We start from the raw sequence: 22,161 nt of genomic DNA, 5'->3' as shown, positions 1-22,161 counted from the left end.
ACCCGCGCAAGCACGGTGGCCGTCTTCCCCTCCGCTGCCCTGCAAGACTTGGTGGCTTGATCTTGCGGGGCGGCGGAGGGGAAAGAGTGCGTCGCTTTGAGACGCCGGCCCGACGATCGGTGGGCACCGATCGCGGGCCAGTCCCCTCCCGAGCACGGCCGTGTTGCTCACTCCCCTCTCTGCCCCCCACAAGCTTCAAACGGGTCTTTGGCGCCCATGTTCATGACAGCACTGACCAGGTGTGGTTGCCGCCGTCGTGAAAAGGTCACAAACGGCAGGCCGCTTGGCCCATTCGGGCTGGAGAATCGCCGGTCGCCGTGAAAAACGGCGAGCGACGATTCTTCCGAGCGGGGGGTGGGGGGGGGGGTGGGTGGGAGAATCGCGGGGGTGCCAGGGGGGTGTGAAATGAGTCGCCCGACCCTCCCACAATTCTCCCACCCGGCGTGGGGAGCAGAGAATCGCGTCCTTTGTACATAGTCAGGCTCATACACACACTCACTATTTATTGCCATGTACACATTTTTTTTTAAAAGGGGGAGATGTCATAATATACACACAAGTATATGATGGTGCACAGTCAGACACTGATTGATACACAGGATAACCAATTAACACACAGAACACAGCAGCCAATCACCAGACAGGACACGGCCACTATAAAGCCAGAGGGCACTAGTTTTCCCGCTCTCTTGGGATGCAGCCTCTGAGACAGTCAGAGCCTGTGAGCAACAACTAGAACATCCACCATGTGGTAGTAAGATAGTCTGGTCAGGTTAGCCTCAGGTCTCCAGTCAACTCAGCATAGTGTCAACCCACAGTTAAAGTATGTTTAACAGTTGATAGTTCAATAAAATAGAGTTGCATCTCGTCACGTGTTAGAAGCCTGTCTCTCTCTCACTGCTACAGTAAACCCAGTCCTCGCAGACCCAGCATACCCAACACATCATTTAATAATTTCCTGTCTCTGATTATTGCATCTCAAAAGGGGAACCAACAAATTTGGGCACATGTCTGAGTGATGTAATGTACCTTGCAACAAAAACAGGAAATCTAATTTAAAGTAACTTAAATGCATTTCAAAACAGCACAAGTACTAAATTTGATACTGTCCAGTGCCAAATGCAAAGTAATGTTGGGATTCCCTGAGGTCTCAAATCTCCCTTTTCTGGAATCAAATGAGAAGCATATTCATGAGTAAAAATACCTTTTCCTGTCTGATACCAAACAGAAATCCTAACATTGTTGCATCCCACATCATTCCTACATTATAACACTAACTACACTTCAAAGGCACTTGTATAATTATATCATGGTTGCAGCACAGAGGATGGCCATTCAGCCTGCGTCTATATTGGCTCTCCGAAGGAGCAATTCACTTCCTAACCTCCTCTTTGTAGCCCTGCACATTCTTCCTTTTCAGATAATAATCCAATTAAATGCCCCAAAATACTGCCTCCACCACACTCTCAGGCAGTGCATTCCAGGTCCTAATTACTCGCTGCGTGAAAAATATTTCCTCAGGACACCACTGCTTCTTTTGCCAACTACCTAAAATATCTGCCCTCTCGTGCCGATCCCTCCACCAATGGGAACAATGGCTGGGATACTCCGACCCCCCGCCGGGTCGGGGAATCACCGGGGGCCGGTGTGAATCCCACCGTCTCCCGAAATCTCCGGCACCAGAGATTCGGCGGGGGCGGGAATCGCGCCGGGCCTGTCGGCGGCCCCCCCCCCCGGCAATTCTCCAGCCCACGATGGGCCAAAGTCCGGCTGCTGTCATACCGGTCCTGCCGGCGTGAATCAAACCATCTACCTTAACGGCGGGAACAGGTGGCGTGGGCGGCCTCCAGGGTCCTGGGGAAGGGGGGCGCGGGGCAATCTGGCCTCGGGGGGTGCCTCCACAGTGGCCTGGCCCGCGATCAGGGGCCCACCGATCGGTGGGCGGGCCTGTGCCGTGGGGACACTCTTTTCCTTCTGCGTTTTCCATAGTCTTCACAATGGCTGAGGCGGAAGTGACCCCCTCCCCTGTGCATGCGCGGGGATAACGTCAGCAGCCGCTGACGCTCCGGCACATGCGTGGACTTCCGCTGGCCGGCAAAGTCCCTTCGGCCCCGCTGGCGTGGCGCCAAAGGCTGTTCCCGCCAGTCGGTGGGGCGCCAACCACTCCGGCGCGGGCCTAGCCCCTCAAGTTTAGAGCTTGGCCCCTAAAGGTGCGGAGACTTCTGCACCTTTGGGGCGGCCCGACGCCGGAGTGGTTCATGTCACTCCATCCCGCCGGGACCCGCCACCCCGCCGGGTAGCAGAGAATTCCACCCAATGTCTCCCGATCTATTCTGTCCAGGCCCCTCTATCAACTCTCCCCTTAATCGTCTCCAAGGAAAATAGTACCAACGTCTCCAATCTATGATTGATAACTTTCTCATCCCTGGAACCAATCTCGAGAATTGTTCCTGCACTCTCTCCCTAACGCCTCCACATCCTTCTTAATCAGCGGGGCGGCCTGTACCAGCGACAAGAGCAGCGTGAACCACTCCAGCGCGGGCCACCTGGAGGTTGCAGAATCTTCCGCACTTCCGGGGGCAAGTCTGGCAATGGAGGGGTTGGTGCTGTGCCAACAGGCGCCGATGGGCCTCCGCCAGCTGGCGCAAGTTGGCGCATGCGCAGGACCGTCGGTGTGTTTCCTGCGCATGCGCAGGGGTTTCTTCTCCGTGCCAGCCATTGCGGAGCCTTACAGAGGCCGGCACAGAGGGAAAGAGTGTTCACACTGCAGATCAGTGGGCCCCGATCGCGGGCCAGGCCACCGTGGGGCCCATCCCGGGGCCGGATCCCCCTGCGCCCGCCTGAGGGCCCCGCTAACCGCCCTACAAACCAGGTCCCGCTGGGATGGACCATGTCTAATCCACGCCGGTGGGACTGGCCGAAAACAGGCGGCCGCTCGGCCCATCGGGGCCCAGAGAATTGTGGGGGCGGGGGGGGGGGGGGGGCTGCCAATGGCCCCCCACCGCCGCCCGAAAACCGAAGCTGGAGAATTCGACAGCCAGTGTCGGAGTGGCGGGGCGGGATTCACGCCGACCCCCGGCGATTCTCCAACCCAGCGGGGGTCGGAGAATCCCACCCGTGGTGTCCAGGACTGGACACAATTCTCCAAAATTTTATACAAGTTCAACAAAACATCTTTGCTTTTAAACTGTATGAGGCAGAATGTGGGACGGTAGACTGACACTGATCAAAGGGTCACCTCCTGTGGCCATCTCCAATGCTGGTGAAACTGCCATAATGGATCTGAGTGTTGGTAGCTTGGAAATTCTCCGAAAACTAGGGAAGTGCGTTTTGATGATCACTTCACGTTCTGACTCGGCAAAACAAGGAGACATGAACCCACGGGAAGCTGGGAGTGACTGGGCACTTTCCTATAAAGACTATAATCTTGTGGAGAGAATGCTGTAACGTATATATGCAGCATGGGATTATCGGTCATGTGAAACATGAATAAAGGTTATCTTTTCTGTAGTAGTGTCAGTTGCCGACTATGTAATGTTTGGTCGATGGGCGCATAATCTCCACGGGCCGCGGGAAATAGAATCCATTTCATACCTACCTCCGTTGAAAATCCAGATAGAACTCCCAATAGGAGCAGCAGCCTTTGGGCTGTGGTGGAACAGTCTCCGCATTCCCCAGCGCGGGGCAGGATTGCAGCCATGTTCCCTATGACAGGGCCAGATTGGGAACATCCATTGAGGACCTTCTGTGAAAGAGCAGTTTTGTAGTGAAGACAGAGAGAACCAAAGGATTCTCTGCTATTATTAAGGTATGTTGAAGCTTGGGGTGACACAGTGGCATGCTGGGTAGCACTGCTCCACTGTTCAGGCAATTCGACAGAGTTTGGCTTCAGATCTTTCTTCAACATTTCACAAAGGCGTCCCATTGCTCCCTCACTGAAGCACAGTCTCCTGGCTCACATCTCCTCTGACAACATTTCATATGATGCCCTTTGTACACTCTCAGTGGCTGGTCATTGAGCTGCTTTCTCACCAGGTGAGCATATAGCCTGACTCTTCACTCATGATCATGATTTGGGCAGCACGGTAGCCTTGTGGATAGCACAATTGCTTCACAGCTCCAGGGTCCCAGGTTCGATTCCGGCTTGGGTCACTGTCTGTGTGGAGTCTGCACATCCTCCCCGTGTGTGCGTGGGTTTCCTCCGGGTGCTCCGGTTTCCTCCCACAGTCCAAAGATGTGCGGGTTAGGTGGATTGGCCATGATAAATTGCTCTTAGTGTCCAAAATTGCCCTTAGTGTTGGGTGGGGTTACTGGGTTATGGGGATCAGGTGGAGGTGTTGACCTTGGGTAGGGTGCTCTTTCCAAGAGCCGGTGCCGACTCGATGGGCCGAATGGCCTCCTTCTGCACTGTAAATTCTATGATAACCCTTTTACCTTATTCCGAATAGTACGAGCATTCAGGTAAAGTACACTTATGTGAAGGTTTAGGGGTTGATGGCGCAAATGATCGTGAATGGCTATGATTTAGTGGCCATTACTGAAACATGGTTAAAGGATGGTCATGACTGGGAGTTAAATATCCAAGGGTATCAAACTATTCGGAAGGACAGAGTGGATGGTAAGGGAGGTGGTGTTGCTCTGTTATTTAAGGATGACATCCGGGCAATAGTAAGGGATGACATTGGTGCTATGGAGGATAAGGTTGAATCCATTTGGGTGGAAATCAGGAATAGTGAGGTGAAAAAGTCACTGATAGGAGTAGTCTACAGGCCACTAAATAGTAACATTACGGTGGGGCAGGTAATAAACAAAGAAATAACTGATGCATGTAGAAATGGTACAGCAGTTATCATGGGGGATTTTAAACTACATGTCGATTGGTTTAACCAGGTCGGTCAAGGCAGCCTTGAGGAGGAGTTTATAGAATGTATCCACGATAGTTTCCTAGAACATTATGTAATGGAACCTACGAGGGAACAAGCGGTCCTAGATCTGGTCCTGTGTAATGAGACAGGATTGATAAATGATCTCATAATTAGGGATCCTCTCGGAAGGAGCGATCACAATATGGTGGAATTTAAAATACAGATGGAGGGTGAGAAGGTCAAATCAAACACTCGTGTTTTGTGCTTAAACAAAGGAGATTACAATGGGATGAGAGAAGAACTAGCTAAGGTAGACTGGGAGCAAAAACTTTATGGTGAAACAGTTGAGGAACAGTGCAGAACCTTCCAAGCAACTTTTCACAGTGCTCAGCAAAGGTTTATACCAACAAAAAGGAAGGACGGTAGAAAGAGGGAAAATAGACCGTGGATATCTAAGGAAATAAAGGAGAGTATCAAATTGAAGGAAAAAGCATACAAAGTGGCAAGGATTAGTGGGAGACTAGAGGACTGGGAAATCATTAGGTGGCAACAGTAAGCTACCAAAAAAGCTATAAAGAAGAGTAAGATAATTATGAGAGTAAACTTGCTCAGAATATCAAAACAGACAGTAAAAATTTTTACAAATATATAAAACAAAAAAGAGTGGCTAAGGTAAATATTGGTCCTTTAGAGGATGAGAAGGGAGATTTAATAATGGGAGATGAGGAAATAGCTGAGGAACTGAACAGGTTTTTGGGTCGGTCTTCACAGTGGAAGACACAAATAACACCCCAGTGACTGATAGAAATGAGGCTATGACAGGTGAGGACCTTGAGATGATTGTTGTCACTAAGGAGGTAGTGATGGGCAAGCTAATGGGGCTAAAGGTAGACAAGTCTCCTGGCCCTGATGGAATGCATCCCAGAGTGCTAAAAGAGATGGCTAGGGAAATTGCAAATGCACTAGTGATAATTTACCAAAATTCACCAGACTCTGGGGTGGTCCCGGTGGATTGGAAATTAGCAAAAGTGACACCACTGTTTAAAAAAGGAGGTAGGCAGAGAGCGGGTAATTATAGGCCAGTGAGCTTAACACCGGTAGTAGGGAAGATGCTGGAATCTATCATCAAAGAAGAAATAGCAAGGCATCTGGATGGAAATTGTCCCATTGGGCAGACGCAGCATGGGTTCATAAAGGGCAGGTCGTGCCTAACTAATTTAGTGGAATTTTTTGAGGACATTACCAGTGCAGTAGATAACGGGGAGCCAATGGATGTGGTATATCTGGATTTCCAGAAAGCCTTTGACAAGGTGCCACACAAAAGGTTGCTGCATGAGATAAAGATGCATGGCATTAAGGGTAAAGTAGTAGCATGGATAGAGAATTGGTTAATTAATAGAAAGCAAAGAGTGGGGATTAATGGGTGTTTCTCTGGTTGGCAATCAGTAGCTAGTGGTGTCCCTCAGGGATCAGTGTTGGGCCCACAATTGTTCATCATTTACATAGATGATTTGGAGTTGGGGACCAAGGGCAATGTGTCCAAGTTTGCAGACGACACTAAGATAAGTGGTAAAGCAAAAAGTGCAGAGGATACCGGAAGTCTACAGAGGAATTTGGATAGGTTAAGTGAATGGGCTAGGGTCTGGCAGATGGAATACAATGTTGACAAATGTGAAGTTATCCATTTTGGTAGGAATAACAGCAAACGGGATTATTATTTAAACGATAAAATATTAAAGCATGCTGCTGTGCAGAGAGACCTGGGTGTGCTCGTGCATGAGTCGCAAAAAGTTGGTTTACAGGTGCAACAGGTGATTAAGGCGGCAAATGGAATTTTGTCCTTCATTGCTAGAGGGATGGAGTTTAAGACTAGGGAGGTTATGTTGCAATTGTATACGGTGTTAGTGAGGCCACACCTGGAGTATTGTGTTCAGTTTTGGTCTCCTTACTTGAGAAAGGACGTACTGGCACTGGAGGGTGTGCAGAGGAGATTCACTAGGTTAATCCCAGAGCTGAAGGGGTTGGATTATGAGGAGAGGTTGAGTAGACTGGGACTGTACTCGTTGGAATTTAGAAGGATGAGGGGGGATCTTATAGAAACATTTAAAATTATGAAGGGAATAGATAGGATAGATGCGGGCAGGTTGTTTCCACTGGCGGGTGAAAGCAGAACTAGGGGACATAACCTCAAAATAAGGGGAAGTAGATTTAGGACTGAGTTTAGGAGGAACTTCTTCACCCAAAGGGTTGTGAATCTATGGAATTCCTTGTCCAGTGAAGCAGTTGAGGCTCCTTAATTAAATGTTTTTAAGGTAAAGATAGATAGTTTTTTGAAGACTAATGGGATTAAGGGTTATGGTGTTCAGGCTGGAAAGTGGAGCTGAGTCCACAAAAGATCAGCCATGATCTCATTGAATAGCGGAACAGGCTCGAGGGGCCACATGGACTACTCCTGCTCCTAGTTCTTATGTTCTTTCTTATGTACTGGTGCTGGAGGGTGTGCAGAGGAGATTCACTAGGTTAATCCCAGAGCTGAAGGGGTTGGATTATGAGGAGAGGTTGAGTAGACTGGGACTGTGCTCGTTGGAATTTAGAAGAATGAGGGGTGATCTTATAGAAACATATAAAATTATGATGTAGATTTAGGACTGAGTTTAGGAGGAACTTCTTCACCCAAAGGGTTGTGAATCTATGGAATTCCTTGCCCAGTGAAGCAGTTGAGGCTCCTTCATTAAATGTTTTTAAGATAAAGATAGATAGTTTTTTGAAGAATAAAGGGATTAAGGGCTATGGTGTTCGGGCCAGAAAGTGGAGCTGAGTCCACAAAAGATCAGCAACAACTGCCCTTTATGAACCCATGCTGCGTCTGCCCAATGGGACAATTTCTATCCAGATGCCTCGCTATTTCTTCCTTGATGATAGATTCCAGCATCTTCCCTACTACCGAAGTTAAGCTCACTGGCTTATAATTTCCTGCTCTCTGCCTACCTCCTTTTTTAAACAGTGGTGTCACGTTTGCTAATTTCCAATCCACCGGGACCACCCCAGAGTCTGGTGAATTTTAGTAAATCATCACTCGTGCATCTGCAATTTCCCTAGCCATCTCTTTTAGCACTCTGGGGTGCATTCCATCAGGGCCAGGAGACTTGTCTACCTTTAGCCCCATTAGCTTGCCCATCACTACCTCCTTAGTGATAACAATCCTCTCAAGGTCCTCACCTGTCATAGCCTCATTTCTATCAGTCACTGGCATGTTATTTGTGTCTTCCACTGTGAAGACCGACCCAAAAAACCTGTTCAGTTCCTCAGCCATTTCCTCACCTCCCATTATTAAAACTCCCTTCTCATCCTCTAAAGGACCAATATTTACCTTAGCCACTCTTTTTTGTTTTATATATTTGTAAAAACTTTTACTGTCTGTTTTTATATTCTGAGCAAGTTTACTCTCATACTCTATCTTACTCTTCTTTATAGCTTTTTAGTAGCTTTCTGTTGCCCCCTAAAGATTTCCCAGTTCTCTAGTCTCCCACCAATCTTTGCCACTTTGTATGCTTTTTCCTTCAATTTGATACTCTCCCTTATTTCCTTAGATATCCATGGTCGACTTTCCCTCTTTCTACCGTCCTTCCTTTTTGTTGGTATAAACCTTTGCTGAGCACTGTGAAAAATCGCTTGGAAGGTTCTCCACTGTTCCTCAACTGTTCCATCATAAAGTCTTTGCTCCCAGTCTATCTTAGCTAGTTCTTCTCTCATCCCATTGTAATCTCCTTTGTTTAAACTCAAAACACTAGTATTTGATTTTACCTTCTCACCCTCCATCTGTATTTTAAATTCTACCATATTGTGATCGCTCCTTCCGAGAGGATCCCTAACCATGAGAACATGAATCAATCCTGTCTCATTACACAGGACAAGATTTAGGACCGCTTGTTCCCTCGTAGGTTCCATTAGCTGTTTGGTGATTATCTGGTTTGTCCAAACCAGTGGCAATCTAGTTATCCTGTCCTGCAGGAACTACAATGTTCAGACTGTTATCTCCCATCAATCAATCAGCAGCTTTGTTACAGGTTGGAATGCCTGGCCCCCAGCTACACTGTTTCTACTGGAAACTGAACATCTGTAACATTGTCTACGAGACCAATTTGTGGACATCATCGCTGCTGGAAAAGTGGCCACTCCAGTTCCATTCTCAGCCTGCTGACCTCTGTGAAGGAATACACCATTGGACCTCTGATTCTGGACTTTAGGTTCAGGTGAAACAATCATTCTTTTTTCTGTGGTCTTTGCCCTGTGCCTCCTTCTTTTCTTTTTCCTGCAGGTAATGAATTAATGAAAAGGAAGCCATGTTACTATCTTCTTCCTCTCGTGTTTGACTGCATCCAAATAAGCCAACCCTCTGATTTTACCCAATCTCGAGTTTGCTGTGGGGTTATTAATAGAGAATTGGATCACATTACAACGAGTGTGGGAAAAGTTAGCCACCATTTATAGAAGAAGAAATCAAAATAAAAATAGTTTTCTTTTTATGGGTTGGGGTTAAGAGGAGAAATTAGGGTGGTTTAAATTAAAGCCCTCTTGTTTATGACAATATGCATTGCATTTTTGGTGACAATTAAACCATTGTAATGATTTTCGAGGATCATTCTCCTGAAGATTAGGCCAATGGCTGGTCCCTGTTCACTTGGTGGATTTGGTCTTTGATCTTCTTCAGGGCAGGTTCCATTTTCATTCATTTTCACTCCAGCTTTTCACTCTCACGAATTTTCTCGCTGTAGCACAATTATTTCACAAGTTACCAAATGTTACTTTTAGCTTGAAACCAGCTTCATAATTCATTAATTTTGTTGGAAAATTCATTTCTCTTTGTTATTGACCACATGGGGTAAGTCTGTGTGGGCGTGTCTTAAACTCTCACGCATCTTCGCAACACCTGTCTTATCTCTTGTACCCAGCTACAAAGTAAGTAAAACATGCATTTGTGGAGTGAAAAATTGAAACTAAGCATTGATGTGAGTATTCCATGTTCTCGCTGCCACATTAAATATGTGCAAGAACATGACTTTGGAGTCAAATAAATGCCTTATACACCAGGTTAACTGAGACGTCATAATCTATGGTAAATACTGTGGCTAGTAGATAAGGTCAGAGGCTGGATATTCTATTAATAGTAACTAATTTCTTGACTTCCCAAAGCCTCTCCAACAAGACTACAAAACATGTAAGGAGTGTGATGAAATACGGTCCTCAATCAAGTTAATGAGGCACGACCTCCCCTTCAGAAAGCCATGCTGTATATCGCGAATGTGTCCATTTGTTTCCAAGTGGATATAAATCCTGGTTCTGAGAATTCTCTCCAATAATTTACCTACTATCGACGTGAGGTTCACCAGCCTATAGTTTCCAAGATTATCCCCGCTACCTTTATAAACAGCGGTACCACATTAACTATTCTCCAGTCCTCTGGGATCTCACCTGTAGCCAATGAGGATACAAAGATGTCAGTCAAGGCCGGAACAATTTCCTCCCTTGCTTCCCTCAATATTCTGGGGTAAATTCCATCTGGCCCAGGAGACCTATCTACCTTAATGTCTTTTAAAACACCCAATATCTCCTCCTGTTTGATGTCAATATGAGCCAGACTGACCACACACTACCCAAGAATCATCTTCAACAAAGTCCTTGAACACTGATGCAAAGTATTCATTTAGTACCTCGCCCAGTTCCTCTGGCTGAACATATAGATTCTCCTCACTGTCCTTAAATGGTCCAATCCATTCCTTGGTCACCCTCTTGCTTTTTACATAGAAATAAAAAGCTCTGGGATTCATCTTAATCCTACTTGCCAAGGACATTTTATGATCCCTCTTATTTGCCGCTTAAGTACCTTCCTCCTTTCTTTCTACTCCTCAAGGTATTCAACTGCCCCATCCTCTTAGACTATATAAAAGCCTCTTTTTTCTTTTTGATGAGATTCACAGTATCCCATGTTATCCAAAGCTCCATAAACTTCCAATACTTATGCTTTGTTCTCTCAGGAACGTGACTTTCCTGAATCCTAATCAACTGTTGCTTGATTGTCCTGAAGGCCGCCTTGGAGAATGCTTACAGCCTTCAGGACATGCGACAATGCAGAATCGTGAGCAGAAACTGATACCCAAGTTCCGCACGCATGGGTACGGCCTCAACCGGGACCTTGAATTCATGTCGCATTACATTCACCACCTCCCCCCCCCCCCCCCCCCCCACCATCTGGCCTGAGCTTGCAAAATCCTACCAACTGTCCTGGCTTGAGACAATTCACACCTTTTCGCCTGTGATTATCCCTCTCTCCAGTCACACCATCTAGACCTGTAAAGACTTAATTACCTGCAAATACTCACATTCAAAGTATCGTCTTGCATCATTGACTTTATCTATATATGTGGTTGTGGAATCTACTTTTTTACTCACCTGAGGAAGGAGCTGTGCTCCAAAAGCTAGTGAATCGAAACAAACCTGTTGGACTTTAACCTGGTGTTGTAAGACTTTTTACTGTGCCCACCCCAGTCCAACGCCGGCATCTCCACATCATTGGATGGGGCACCAAGTATAAAAATTAGCAAGTCATGCTACAGTTGTATAGAACCTCACTGTAAGGCCTCACTTGGAGTTTTGTGCACAATTCTGATCACCACACTAGCAGAAGGATATGGATGCTTTGGAGAGGGTGTAGAGGAGGTTTGCCAGAATGTTGCCCGGTCAGGAGGGTGTTAGCTATGTGGAGAGGCTGAATAGACTCGGACTGTTTTCATTAGAATGACGGAGGTTGAGGGGCAACCTGATAGAGGTCTTCAAGATTATAAGGGGCATGGTTAGAGTGGATGAGCAGGCACTCTTTCCCAAGGTGGAGGGGTCAGTCACCAGGGGACATAAGTTTAATATCCGTGGGGCAAAGTCCAGAGGAGATGTGCATGGCAGGTTTTTTACACAGAGGGTGGTGAGTGCCTGGAACGTGTTGCCAGGGGAGGTTGTGGAAATAGGTACATTAAAGCCATTCAAAAGGCATCTCGACAAATACATGGATAGGATGGGTATAGAGGGAGATGGCACAAGGAAGTGCTGAGGGTTTTGACCAAGGCTGGTAACATGACCGGTACAGGCTTGAAGGGCCGAAGGGCCTGTTCCTGTTTGTGTTGTACTTTATTCTTTGATTTTGATGCTGTTCCTGCAGATTGTTAACCTGATTTTGATACTGTGTCTGCAAATTGTTAACCTGATTTTTACGCTGTTCCTGCAGATTGCTAACGTGATTTTAATACTGTTCCTGCAGAATACTAACCTCATTTTGATGCTGTTCCTGCAGATTGTTAACCTGATTTTGATGCTGTTCCTGCAGATTGTTAACCTGATTTTGATGTTGTTCCTGCAGATTGTTAACCTGATTTTGATGCTGTTCCTGCAGATTGTTAACCTGATTTTGATGCTGTTCCTGCAGATTGTTAACCTGATTTTGATGCTGTTCCTGCAGATTGTTAACCTGATTTTGATGCTGTTCCTGCAGATTGTTAACCTGATTTTGATGTTGTTCCTGCAAATTGTTAACCTGATTTTGATGCTGTTCTTGCAGATTGTTAACCTGATTTTGATGCTGTTCCTGCAGATTGTTAACCTGATTTTGATGCTGTTCCTGCAAATTGTTAACCTGATTTTGATGCTGTTCCTACAGATTGTTAACTTGATTTTGATGCTGTTCCTGCAGAATACTAACCTGATTTTGATGCTGTTCCTGTAGATTGCTAACCTGATTTTGATGCTGTTCCTGCAAATTGTTAACCTGATTTTGATGCTGTTCCTACAGATTGTTAACTTGATTTTGATGCTGTTCCTGCAGATTGTTAACCTGATTTTGAACCTCATGATGACAGAAGGTTGAAGATGGGATCGCAGCCCTGAGGGTTAATAAATAAAAGTAAATGTTGTTGGTAACCCGCAGTCACTGAGAATAAACCAAAAGTAACTTTCTATCAGGTTGCTATGGGAATGGGGTGTTATGTTCTAGTGCATTGCAATGATTGAGTCAGTGCACCAGAGAACGTCCAGTTTGTGACTAGTTAAAGATTTTTGAATTACAATAACGTGGGAAGGAAAAGAATACTAATACTACTAAACTATGAACTGTTAATAAGTAGAATATGAGAGCTAACACTAAACACGACTATCCATGGCAACTCCGAACCCCAGACTCCTCAAGGCTGCTGTATCACATGGTACATCTCTACTGCCACCTGCTGGTTGGAGGTCTGACATGTTAACATTTAGAATTGCTTATGCATATCATTAGATCCCCTTTCTTTTAGCGTTTAACAACATTAACATACATCATTTAAATTAATTATCGTACAGATTATATGCATAACATAACAATTCCAATAATTTACATTTTCAGTGTCCGTTACAGATTCAGTCTGCCTGGCTTCTTTCGTTGTCTGGTGGACCTTCTAAGCTGTTGTTGATTCGCTGAATCTGGTGGGCATTCTAGTGGTACTGACAATGTTTCTGGTGGAATTACCTCACTGTGTCCATCTTCAGATTGTTCACTTTCTTCTTGTTCCGGTTGTGTTGGTTTGGTTAGACAGAAACTGTCACATACATCATTTGCTGACAGTGAAGTAACAGCTTGTTGAACCTTTAACAAAGCTCTCCTGCTCCTCCTGAGTACTTGTCCTTGTTCTGTGATGACTGTATATGACTTTAGACCTCTCTTTTGCATGACTTTCGCACATTTCGCCAGCCATCAGCATCTTCCACCCTGACTGTGTCATTTTGTTCTAAAGGTTGTAGATACCTGGTTGACCTGTCAGAGTATCTCCTCTGCTTCTTCTTTTGGGGCTTCAGTTGATTGGTTATTTTACGACTGGTTGGCTGATTCGAAAGATATGGCAACGTTGTTCTTGTGTTCCTATTCATCAATAACTGAGACGGTGATGAACCATTGCTCAACGGTGATGCTTGATAGCTGAGTAATGCCAGATAAGGATCATCCTGGCTGTCCATCGATTGTTTTAGTAACTGATTCACAATTTGTACACCTTTCTCTGCTTTTCCATTTGACTGTGGATATAAAGGACTGAATGTGATATCTTTGAAATCGTACTTTTGGCACTCAATTTTCTTGCTGGAAAAACACTGCTTAGCAAAGTGGTTTTTGCCTGTGCATTTTGCACAAATTTTCACAAAATAAGTGGGACATTGCCTTTGCAAGTGCCTATTTCCACACCTCTTACACAAAATGGTGGCATCTGGCAATCACTTAAAATGGCTGCCACTGTTGAGACCACGTTTTCCTTTCGGGTGCATCACAACATCTATGGCGTTGGCTTCATTCTCGGTTTTCGTGCCAGAACTTCTCATGTTTCACGTTTTGATTTGCTGCACAGTTGACTCGCTGGCATGGTAAATTTTTATTGCCTCATCAGGCTGGAGCTCGTTCTCCTTCAAAAGACATTCACGCACTTTATCGATATTTTTATGCCAAATACAATTTGATCCCTGATCATTGATGACTGTGATGTGGCAAAAATTTACAAGTCTGAGCCTTTAATTTTAAATCTGTGATAAAACTGTTGAATTACTCACCTGCCTGCAGCGTGCTCATTCTGAAAATGTAGCTTTCAAAGTTTTGTCCTTCGGGGTACAATGTTCATCGAACTTTTAAACGACGGCATCAGATTTGTCTCTATCTTCCTCTCTTTCAAATACAAATGTATTAAAGATTTTGATTGCCTGTAGACCTGCTAAAGTGAGCAGCAATGCTATTTTTCGCTCATCAGGCTGTGCCTGTAAACCTAGAGCCGCTACATATAAGGTAAACTGCTGATTAAAAGCACACCAATTTACATCAATGTTACCAGTGACACAAATAATTTGTGGTGTTTTCAAACTATCTGGGTGCAATTCTTCCCCCCCACCCCCCCCCCCCCCCACGCCGGGTGGGAGAATCATTGGGGCGCCGGGCGAGTCCCGCCACGCCGCCCTGGCACCCACCCCCTCCAAACCGGCGCGGTGATATTTACGGCTGGCCACTCGGAGAATCGCCGCTCGCCGTTTGTAATGGGCGAGCGCCGATTCTCCGCACCGGATGGGCTGAGCGGCCTGCCCAATACGACGGGTTCCCGCCGGCGCCATCCACACCTGATCGCTGCCGGCGGGAACAGCGCAGGAACGCTGGGGGGGGGGGGCGGCCTGCGGGGGGGGAGGGGGATCCAGCACCAGGGGGGGCTCAAATGGGGTCTGGCCCGCGATCGGTGCCCACCGATTGGCGGGCCGGCCTCTCTGAAGGAGGACCTCCTTTCCTCCGCCACCCCGCAAGATCCATCTGACATTTCTTGCGGGGCACCCGCGGGGAGGATGGCAACCGCGCATGCACGGGAGACGTCATTTACATGGCGCCGGCCGTTTAATTTACGCGCCGCCACTTTTACGCGGTGCCAAGGCCCAGCACGCGTAAATGACACGGCGCCACTCCTAGCCCCCCTCCCGGCTTCTCTGGCTTTCACTCCGGCGCGGGACTTAGTCTCCAGATGGGAGAATCTTGCCCTCTATCTTTTGATTTAGTGACCAGCTGAGCATTGAGATGTGTTCTTTTGATGTTCTTGGTTTGCTAGTAGATTGTCTTGTAGTACCTTTGCCTAATTCTTCACTTTAGATCTTCAATATATAGATCACAACGCCTGGTACCATGTTACATTTTAGTATGCTGCAATGATTGAGTCAGTGCACCAGAGAATGTCTAGTTTGTGACTAGTTAAAAGACTTTTTAAATTACAATTCTCCCCCTCCGGGCGGGGCCAGTATCGGGGCCGGGGGAATCACGGCGACGCGGAGTTAGCGAATGTCGCTAACTCCGCCCGCCAAGAGTCACGGCGGCTGACGCGCACGTGATGTCAGCCGCGCATGCGCGAGTTGGACGGATCCAACCCGCGCATGCAAGGATGACGTCATCACGCAGACGCGTCAAACACGCGCATGTGCGGGCCGTCATGCCCCTCAGCCACCCCGCGGATTGATCCTGCGGGGCGGCGGAAGAACAAATAGTGCGCGGGTATCGGACCCGCTGCCCGCGATCGGTGCCCACCGATCGCAGGCCCATGCCACCCTTGGCACGGCCGTGGTGCGGCCGTGCCAATCGGTGCCATGGTTTTCCGGGACGGGCACTTTGTGGCCGCTTTCACGAACGCTGAAAGCAGGTGTGATCACGGGCGTGAAAACGGCCGTAAACTCCGCGATATTCGGCCCATCGGCCTGCGGAGAATCGCTGTTCGCCGTAAAAAACGGCGAGCAGCGATTCGTGTCAGGGGGCGGCCGGAGGGAGGGGAATAGCGGGAGGCCATGAAAATTGTCGGGATGGTCCTCCCGCTATTCTCCGACCCTTCGTGGGCAGCGGAGAATTGCGCCCTTTGTTTTGCTAACTGAAATATGAGAGCTAACAGTAAACACGGCTATCCACGACATCTCCTCACTCAGACTCGCTGAAGCTGCAGTGTGACCTGGTACATGTGTACTGCCACCTACTTCTTTGAGGTCTGACATGTTAACATACAGAATTACTCAGAGTTACTGAGAATTACTCAGAGTTACTGAGAATTACTCAGAGTTATTGAGAATTACTCGGAGTTACTGGGAATTACTCAGAGTTACTGAGAGTTAATGAGAATTACTCAGAGTTACTGAGAATTACTCAGTTACTGCGAATTACTCAGAATTACTGAGTTACTGAGAAATACCCAGATTTACTGAGAATTGCTGAGAATTACTCAGAGTTACTGAGAATTACTGACAGTTATTGAGAGTTGCTGAGAGTTACTCAGAGTTACTGAGAGTTACTTAGAGTCACTGAGAATTACTCAGAGTTACTGAGAGTTAATGAGAATTACTGAGAGTTACTGAGAGTTACTGGGAATTGTCAGAGATACTGAGAATTACTGAGAGTTACTGAGAATTACTGAGAGTTACTGAGAATTACTCAGAGGTACTGGGAGTTAATGTAAAATACTCAGTTGCAGAGAATAACTCAGTTACTGAGAATCAGTCGAAGTTACTGAGAATTACTTTGAGGTACTGGGAGTTAATGTGAATTACTCAGTTACAGAGAATAACTCAGTTACTGAGTTACTGATAATTACTCGGAGTTATTGGCAATTACTCAGAGTAACTGAGATTTCATGAGAATTACTCAGATTTAATGAGAATTACTCAGTTACTGAGAATTACTCAGAGTTACTGAGAATTACTCGGAGGTACTGGGAGTTAATGTGAATTATTCAATAACAGAGAATAACTCAGTTACTGAGAATTACTCAGAGTTACTGAAGATTACTCAGAGTTACTGAGAGTTAATGAGAATTACTAAGTGTTACTGAGAATTACTCATTCACTGAGAGTTAATGAGAATTACTCAGAGTTACTGAGAATTACTCTGAGTTACTGAGAATCACTCAGAGTTACTGAGAGTTAATGAAAATTACTCAGAGTTACTAAGAATTACTCTGAGTTACTGAGAATCACTCAGAGTTACTGAGAGTTAATGAAAATTACTCGGAGTTACTGAGAATTACTCTGAGTTACTGAGAATCACTCAGAGTTACTGAGAGTTAATGAAAATTACTCAGAGTTACTGAGAATCACTGAGTTACTGAGAGTTAATGAAAATTACTCAGAGTTACTGAGAATTACTCAGTTATTGAGAATTACTCTGAGTTACTGAGAATCACTCAGAGTTACTGAGAGTTAATGAAAATCCCTCAGAGTTACTGAGAATTACTCAGAATTACTCAGAGTTATGAGAATTACCCAGAGTTACTGAGAATTACTCAGAGATACTGAGTTTATGAGATGTACTCAGAGTTATTGAGAATTCTCAGAGTTACTGCGAAATACTCAGAGTTACTGAGAGTTACTGAGAATTACTCTTAGTTACTGAGAGTTACGAAGAATTACTCGGAGATGCATAGAATTACTCAGAGTTACTGAGAGTTAATGAGAATTATTCGGAGTTACTGAGAATTACTCAGAGGTACTGGGAGTTAATATGAATTACTCAGTTACAGAGAATAACTGAGTTACTGAGTTACTGCAAATTACTCGGAGTTACTGGGAATTACTCAGAGTTACTGAGAATTACTGAGAATTACTCAGAGTTACTGAGTTTATTAGAAGTACTCAGATTTACTGAGAATTACTCAGAGTTATTGAGAATTACTCTGAGTTACTGAGAATTACTCAGAGTTAATGAGAATTACTGAGAGTTAATGAGAATTACTCAGTTCTTGAGAATTACTCTGAGTTACTGAGAATCATTCAGAGTTACTGAGAGTTAATGAGAATTACTCGGAGATGCTTAGATTTAATCAGAGTTACTGAGGATTACTCAGAGTTAGTGAGAGTTAATGTGAATTACTCAGAGTTACTGAGAATTACTCAGAGTTACTGGGAATTGCTCAGAGTTACTGGGAGTTAATATGAATTACTCAGTTACAGAGAATAACTCAGTTACTGAGTTACAGCAAATTACTCGGAGTTACTGGGAATTACTCAGAGTTACAGTGAGTTCATGAGAATTACTCAGAGATACTGAGAATTACTCAGAATTACTGAGAATTACTCAGAGTAACTGAGAATTACTCAGAGTTACTCAGAGTTACTGAGAATTACTCAGAGTTACTGAGGATTACTTAGAATTACTGAGAATTACTCAGAGTTACTCAGAGTTACTGAGGATTACCCAGAGTTACTGAGAATTACTCAGAGTTACTGACTTTATGAGAAGTACTCAGTTATTGAGAATTCTCAGAGTTACTGAAAATTACTCAGAGTTACTGAGAATTACTCGGAGATACTTAGAATTACTCAGAGTTACTGAGAGTTAATGAGAATTACTCAGAGTTACTGAGAATTACTCAGAGGTACTGAGAATTACCCGGTGATGCTTAGAATTACTCAGAGTTACTGAGAGTTAATGGGAATTACTCAGAGTTACTGAGAATTACTCAGAGGTACTGGGAGTTAATATGAATTATTCAGTTACAGAGAATAACTCAGTTACTGAATTACCGAATTCCGAAATAAACCCCCCCGAAATAAACCCCCCCCGAAATAAACCTCCCCTAACCCCAAACTCACCCCAACTCACCCCCCAACCCCCTAACCCCAAGCTCAGCCCCCCAAAATAACCCCCACCGAAATAAACCCCCCACTCACCACCTAACCCCAACTCAACCCCCCCAAACTCACCCCCTCACCCCCCCGAAATACACCCCTCCGCCAAAATACACCCCCCCGAAATACACCCCCCCGAAATACACCCCCGAAATAAACCCCCCTGAAATAAACCTCCCCTAACCCCAAACTCACCCCAACTCACCCCAACTCACCCCACCCCAACACCAAACCCACCCCCCCCCTCCAAAATCAACCCCCCCCAAACTCACCCCGAAATACACACACTCCTGAAATCACCCCCCTCCCCCGAAATCAACCGCCGAAATATACACCCCTCCCGAAATATACACCCTCCCGAAATATACACCCCCCGAAATAAACACCACCTGAGTTACTGAGAATAATTCGGAGTTACAGAGAGTTAATGAAAATTACTCAGAGTTACTGAGAATTACTCAGTGACTGAGAGTTAATGAAAATTACTCAGAGTTAGGAGAATTACCCAGTTACTGAGAATTACTCAGAGTTACTGAGTTTAAGAGAAGTACTCAGTTATTGAGAATTCTCAGAGTTACTGCAAATTACTCAGAGTTACTGAGAATTACTCGGAGATACTTAGAATTACTCAGAGTTACTGAGAATTACTCAGAGGTACTGGGAGTTAATATGAATTACTCAGTTACAGAGAATAACTCAGTTACTGAGTTACTGCAAATTACTCGGAGTTACTGAGAATTACTCAGAGGTACTGGGAGTTAATATGAATTACTCAGTTACAGAGAATAACTCAGTTACTGAGTTACTGCAAATTACTCAGTTACTGAGAATTACTCAGAGTTACTGAGAATTACTCAGTTACTGAGAATTACACAGATTTACTGGTAATTACTCAGAGTTAATGAGAATTACTGAGAGTTAATGAGAATTACTCAGTTATTGAGAATTACTCTGAGTTACTGAGAATCATTCAGAGTTACTGAGAGTTAATGAGAATTACTCAGAGTTACTGAGAATTACTCAGAGTTAATGAGAATTACTCAGTTATTGAGAGTTATTCTGAGTTACTGAGAATCACTCAGAGGTACTGAGAGTTAATGAAAATTACTCAGAATTACTGAGAATTACTCAGAATTACGCAGTTATGAGAATTACCCAGAGTTATTGAGAATTACTCAGAGTTACTGAGTTTATGAGATGTACTCAGAGTTATTGAGAATTCTCAGAGTTACTGCGAATTACTCAGAGTTACTGAGAATTATTCAGAGTAACTGAGAGTTACTAAGAATTACTCGGAGATGCTTAGATTTACTCAGTTTCTGAGAGTTAATGAGAATTACTCAGAGTTTCTGAGAATTACTCAGAGTTACTGAGAATTACTCAGAGGTACTGGGAGTTAATATGAATTACTCAGTTACAGAGAATAACTCAGGTACTGAGATACTGCAAATTATTCGGAGTTACTGGGAATTACTCAGAGTTACTCAGAGTTACTGAGGATTACCCAGAGTTACTGAGAATTACTCGGAGTTAGTGAGAGTTAATGAGAATTACTCAGAGTTACTGAGAATTACTCAGAATTACTTAGAGTTATGAGAATTACCCAGAGTTACTGAGTTTATGAGAAGTACTCAGAGTTATAGAGATTTCTCAGAGTTACTGAGAATTACTCAGAGTTACTGAGAGTTAATGAGAATTACTCATGATGTGGAGATGCCGGCGCTGGACTGGAGTGAGCACAGTAAGAAGTCTTACAACACCAGGTTAAAGTCCAACATGTTTGTTTCAAACACCTGAGGAAGGAGCAGTGCTCCGAAAGCTAGTGTTTGAAACAAACATGTTGGACTTTAACCTGGTGTTGTGAGAATTACTCAGAGTTACTGAGAATTACTCAGAGTTAATGAGAATTACTGAGAGTTAACGAGAATTACTCAGTTACTAAGAAATACTCTGAGTTACTGTGAATCAGTCAGAGTTACTGAGAGTTAATGAAAATTACTCAGAGTTAGGAGAATTACCCAGTTACTGAAAATTACTCAGAGTTACTGAGTTTATGAGAAGTACTGTTATTGAGAATTCTCAGAGTTACTGAAAATTACTCAGAGTTACTGAGAATTACTCGGAGATACTTAGAATTACTCAGAGTTACTGAGAGTTAATGAGAATTACTCAGAGTTACTGAGAATTACTCAGAGGTACTGGGAGTTAATGTGAATTACTCCATTGCAGAGAATAGCTCAGTTACTGAGTTACTGGGAATTACTCAGAGCTACTGAGAATTACCCAGAGTTACTGGGAATTACTCAGAGTTACTGAGAATTACTCAGTTACTGAGAATTACTCAGAGTTACTGAGAATTACTCAGAGTTACTGAGTATTACTCAGAGTTACTGAGAATTACTCAGTGTTACTGAGAATTACTCAGTTACTGAGAATTACTCAGAGTTACTGAGAATTACTCAGAGTTACTGAGAATTACTCAGTGTTACTGAGAATTACTCAGTTACTGAGAATTACTCAGAGTTACTGAGAATTACTCAGAGTTACTGAGAATTACTCAGAGTTACTGAGAATTACTCAGAGTTACTGAGAATTACTCAGAGTTACTGAGAATTACTCAGTGTTACTCACATCACAGGGGAACAGGTTCAATGTTATTGTGAATTGAAGCTGAGGGAATTGGGATGTGGCAGCAACAATTCAGCAGAACGCGCCGGCGGCGCGTGCTGCGCAGGCACGCGGCTGCTGTCGGTGACGCGGACACGGGCGCGCGCAGGGACGGTTGGGCGGTGCTGGCGGCGCGGGCACGAGCGAAGGCGGTGCTGTCCGAGTCATTCCGGCCGCTCCGGGTCAGTCCGGCCGCTCCGGGTCAGTCAGTCCGGCCGCTCCGGGTCAGTCAGTCCGGCCGCTCCGGGTCAGTCAGTCCGGCCGCTCCGGGTCAGTCAGTCCGGCCGCTCCGGGTCAGTCAGTCCGGCCGCTCCGGGTCAGTCATTCCGGCCGCTCCGGGTCAGTCAGTCCGGCCGCTCCGGGTCAGTCATTCCGGCCGCTCCGGGTCAGTCAGTCCGGCCGCTCCGGTCAGTCAGTCCGGCCGCTCCGGGTCAGT

General features: G+C 45.2%; 1 protein-coding gene across 3 annotated transcripts in view; it reads right to left on the bottom strand.

The window, feature by feature from the left end:
* The window catches only part of LOC119972873 (secreted frizzled-related protein 4-like), a 79,445-nt gene that overhangs the window by 41,725 nt on the left and 15,559 nt on the right, over window positions 1-22,161 (bottom strand). For 2 of the 3 annotated variants that reach the window (XM_038810398.1, XM_038810397.1), the window contains exons 2-4: window positions 14,481-14,592; window positions 12,613-12,793; window positions 9,068-9,177 (exon numbers count right to left, since the gene is read on the bottom strand). In XM_038810398.1, coding sequence (XP_038666326.1) covers window positions 9,068-9,177; window positions 12,613-12,793; window positions 14,481-14,499 — 310 coding nt within the window. In that variant the 5' untranslated portion in view covers window positions 14,500-14,592. The remainder of the gene's footprint in view (window positions 1-9,067; window positions 9,178-12,612; window positions 12,794-14,480; window positions 14,593-22,161) is intronic. The other variant, XM_038810399.1, reaches the window with a different exon arrangement.

This window comes from Scyliorhinus canicula, chromosome 10 (assembly GCF_902713615.1).
Source record: "Scyliorhinus canicula chromosome 10, sScyCan1.1, whole genome shotgun sequence".
Classification (NCBI taxonomy): domain Eukaryota; kingdom Metazoa; phylum Chordata; class Chondrichthyes; order Carcharhiniformes; family Scyliorhinidae; genus Scyliorhinus; species Scyliorhinus canicula.
The sequence above is the reverse complement of the archived record's forward strand: the minus strand, read 5'-3'. Positions and strand labels throughout refer to the sequence as shown.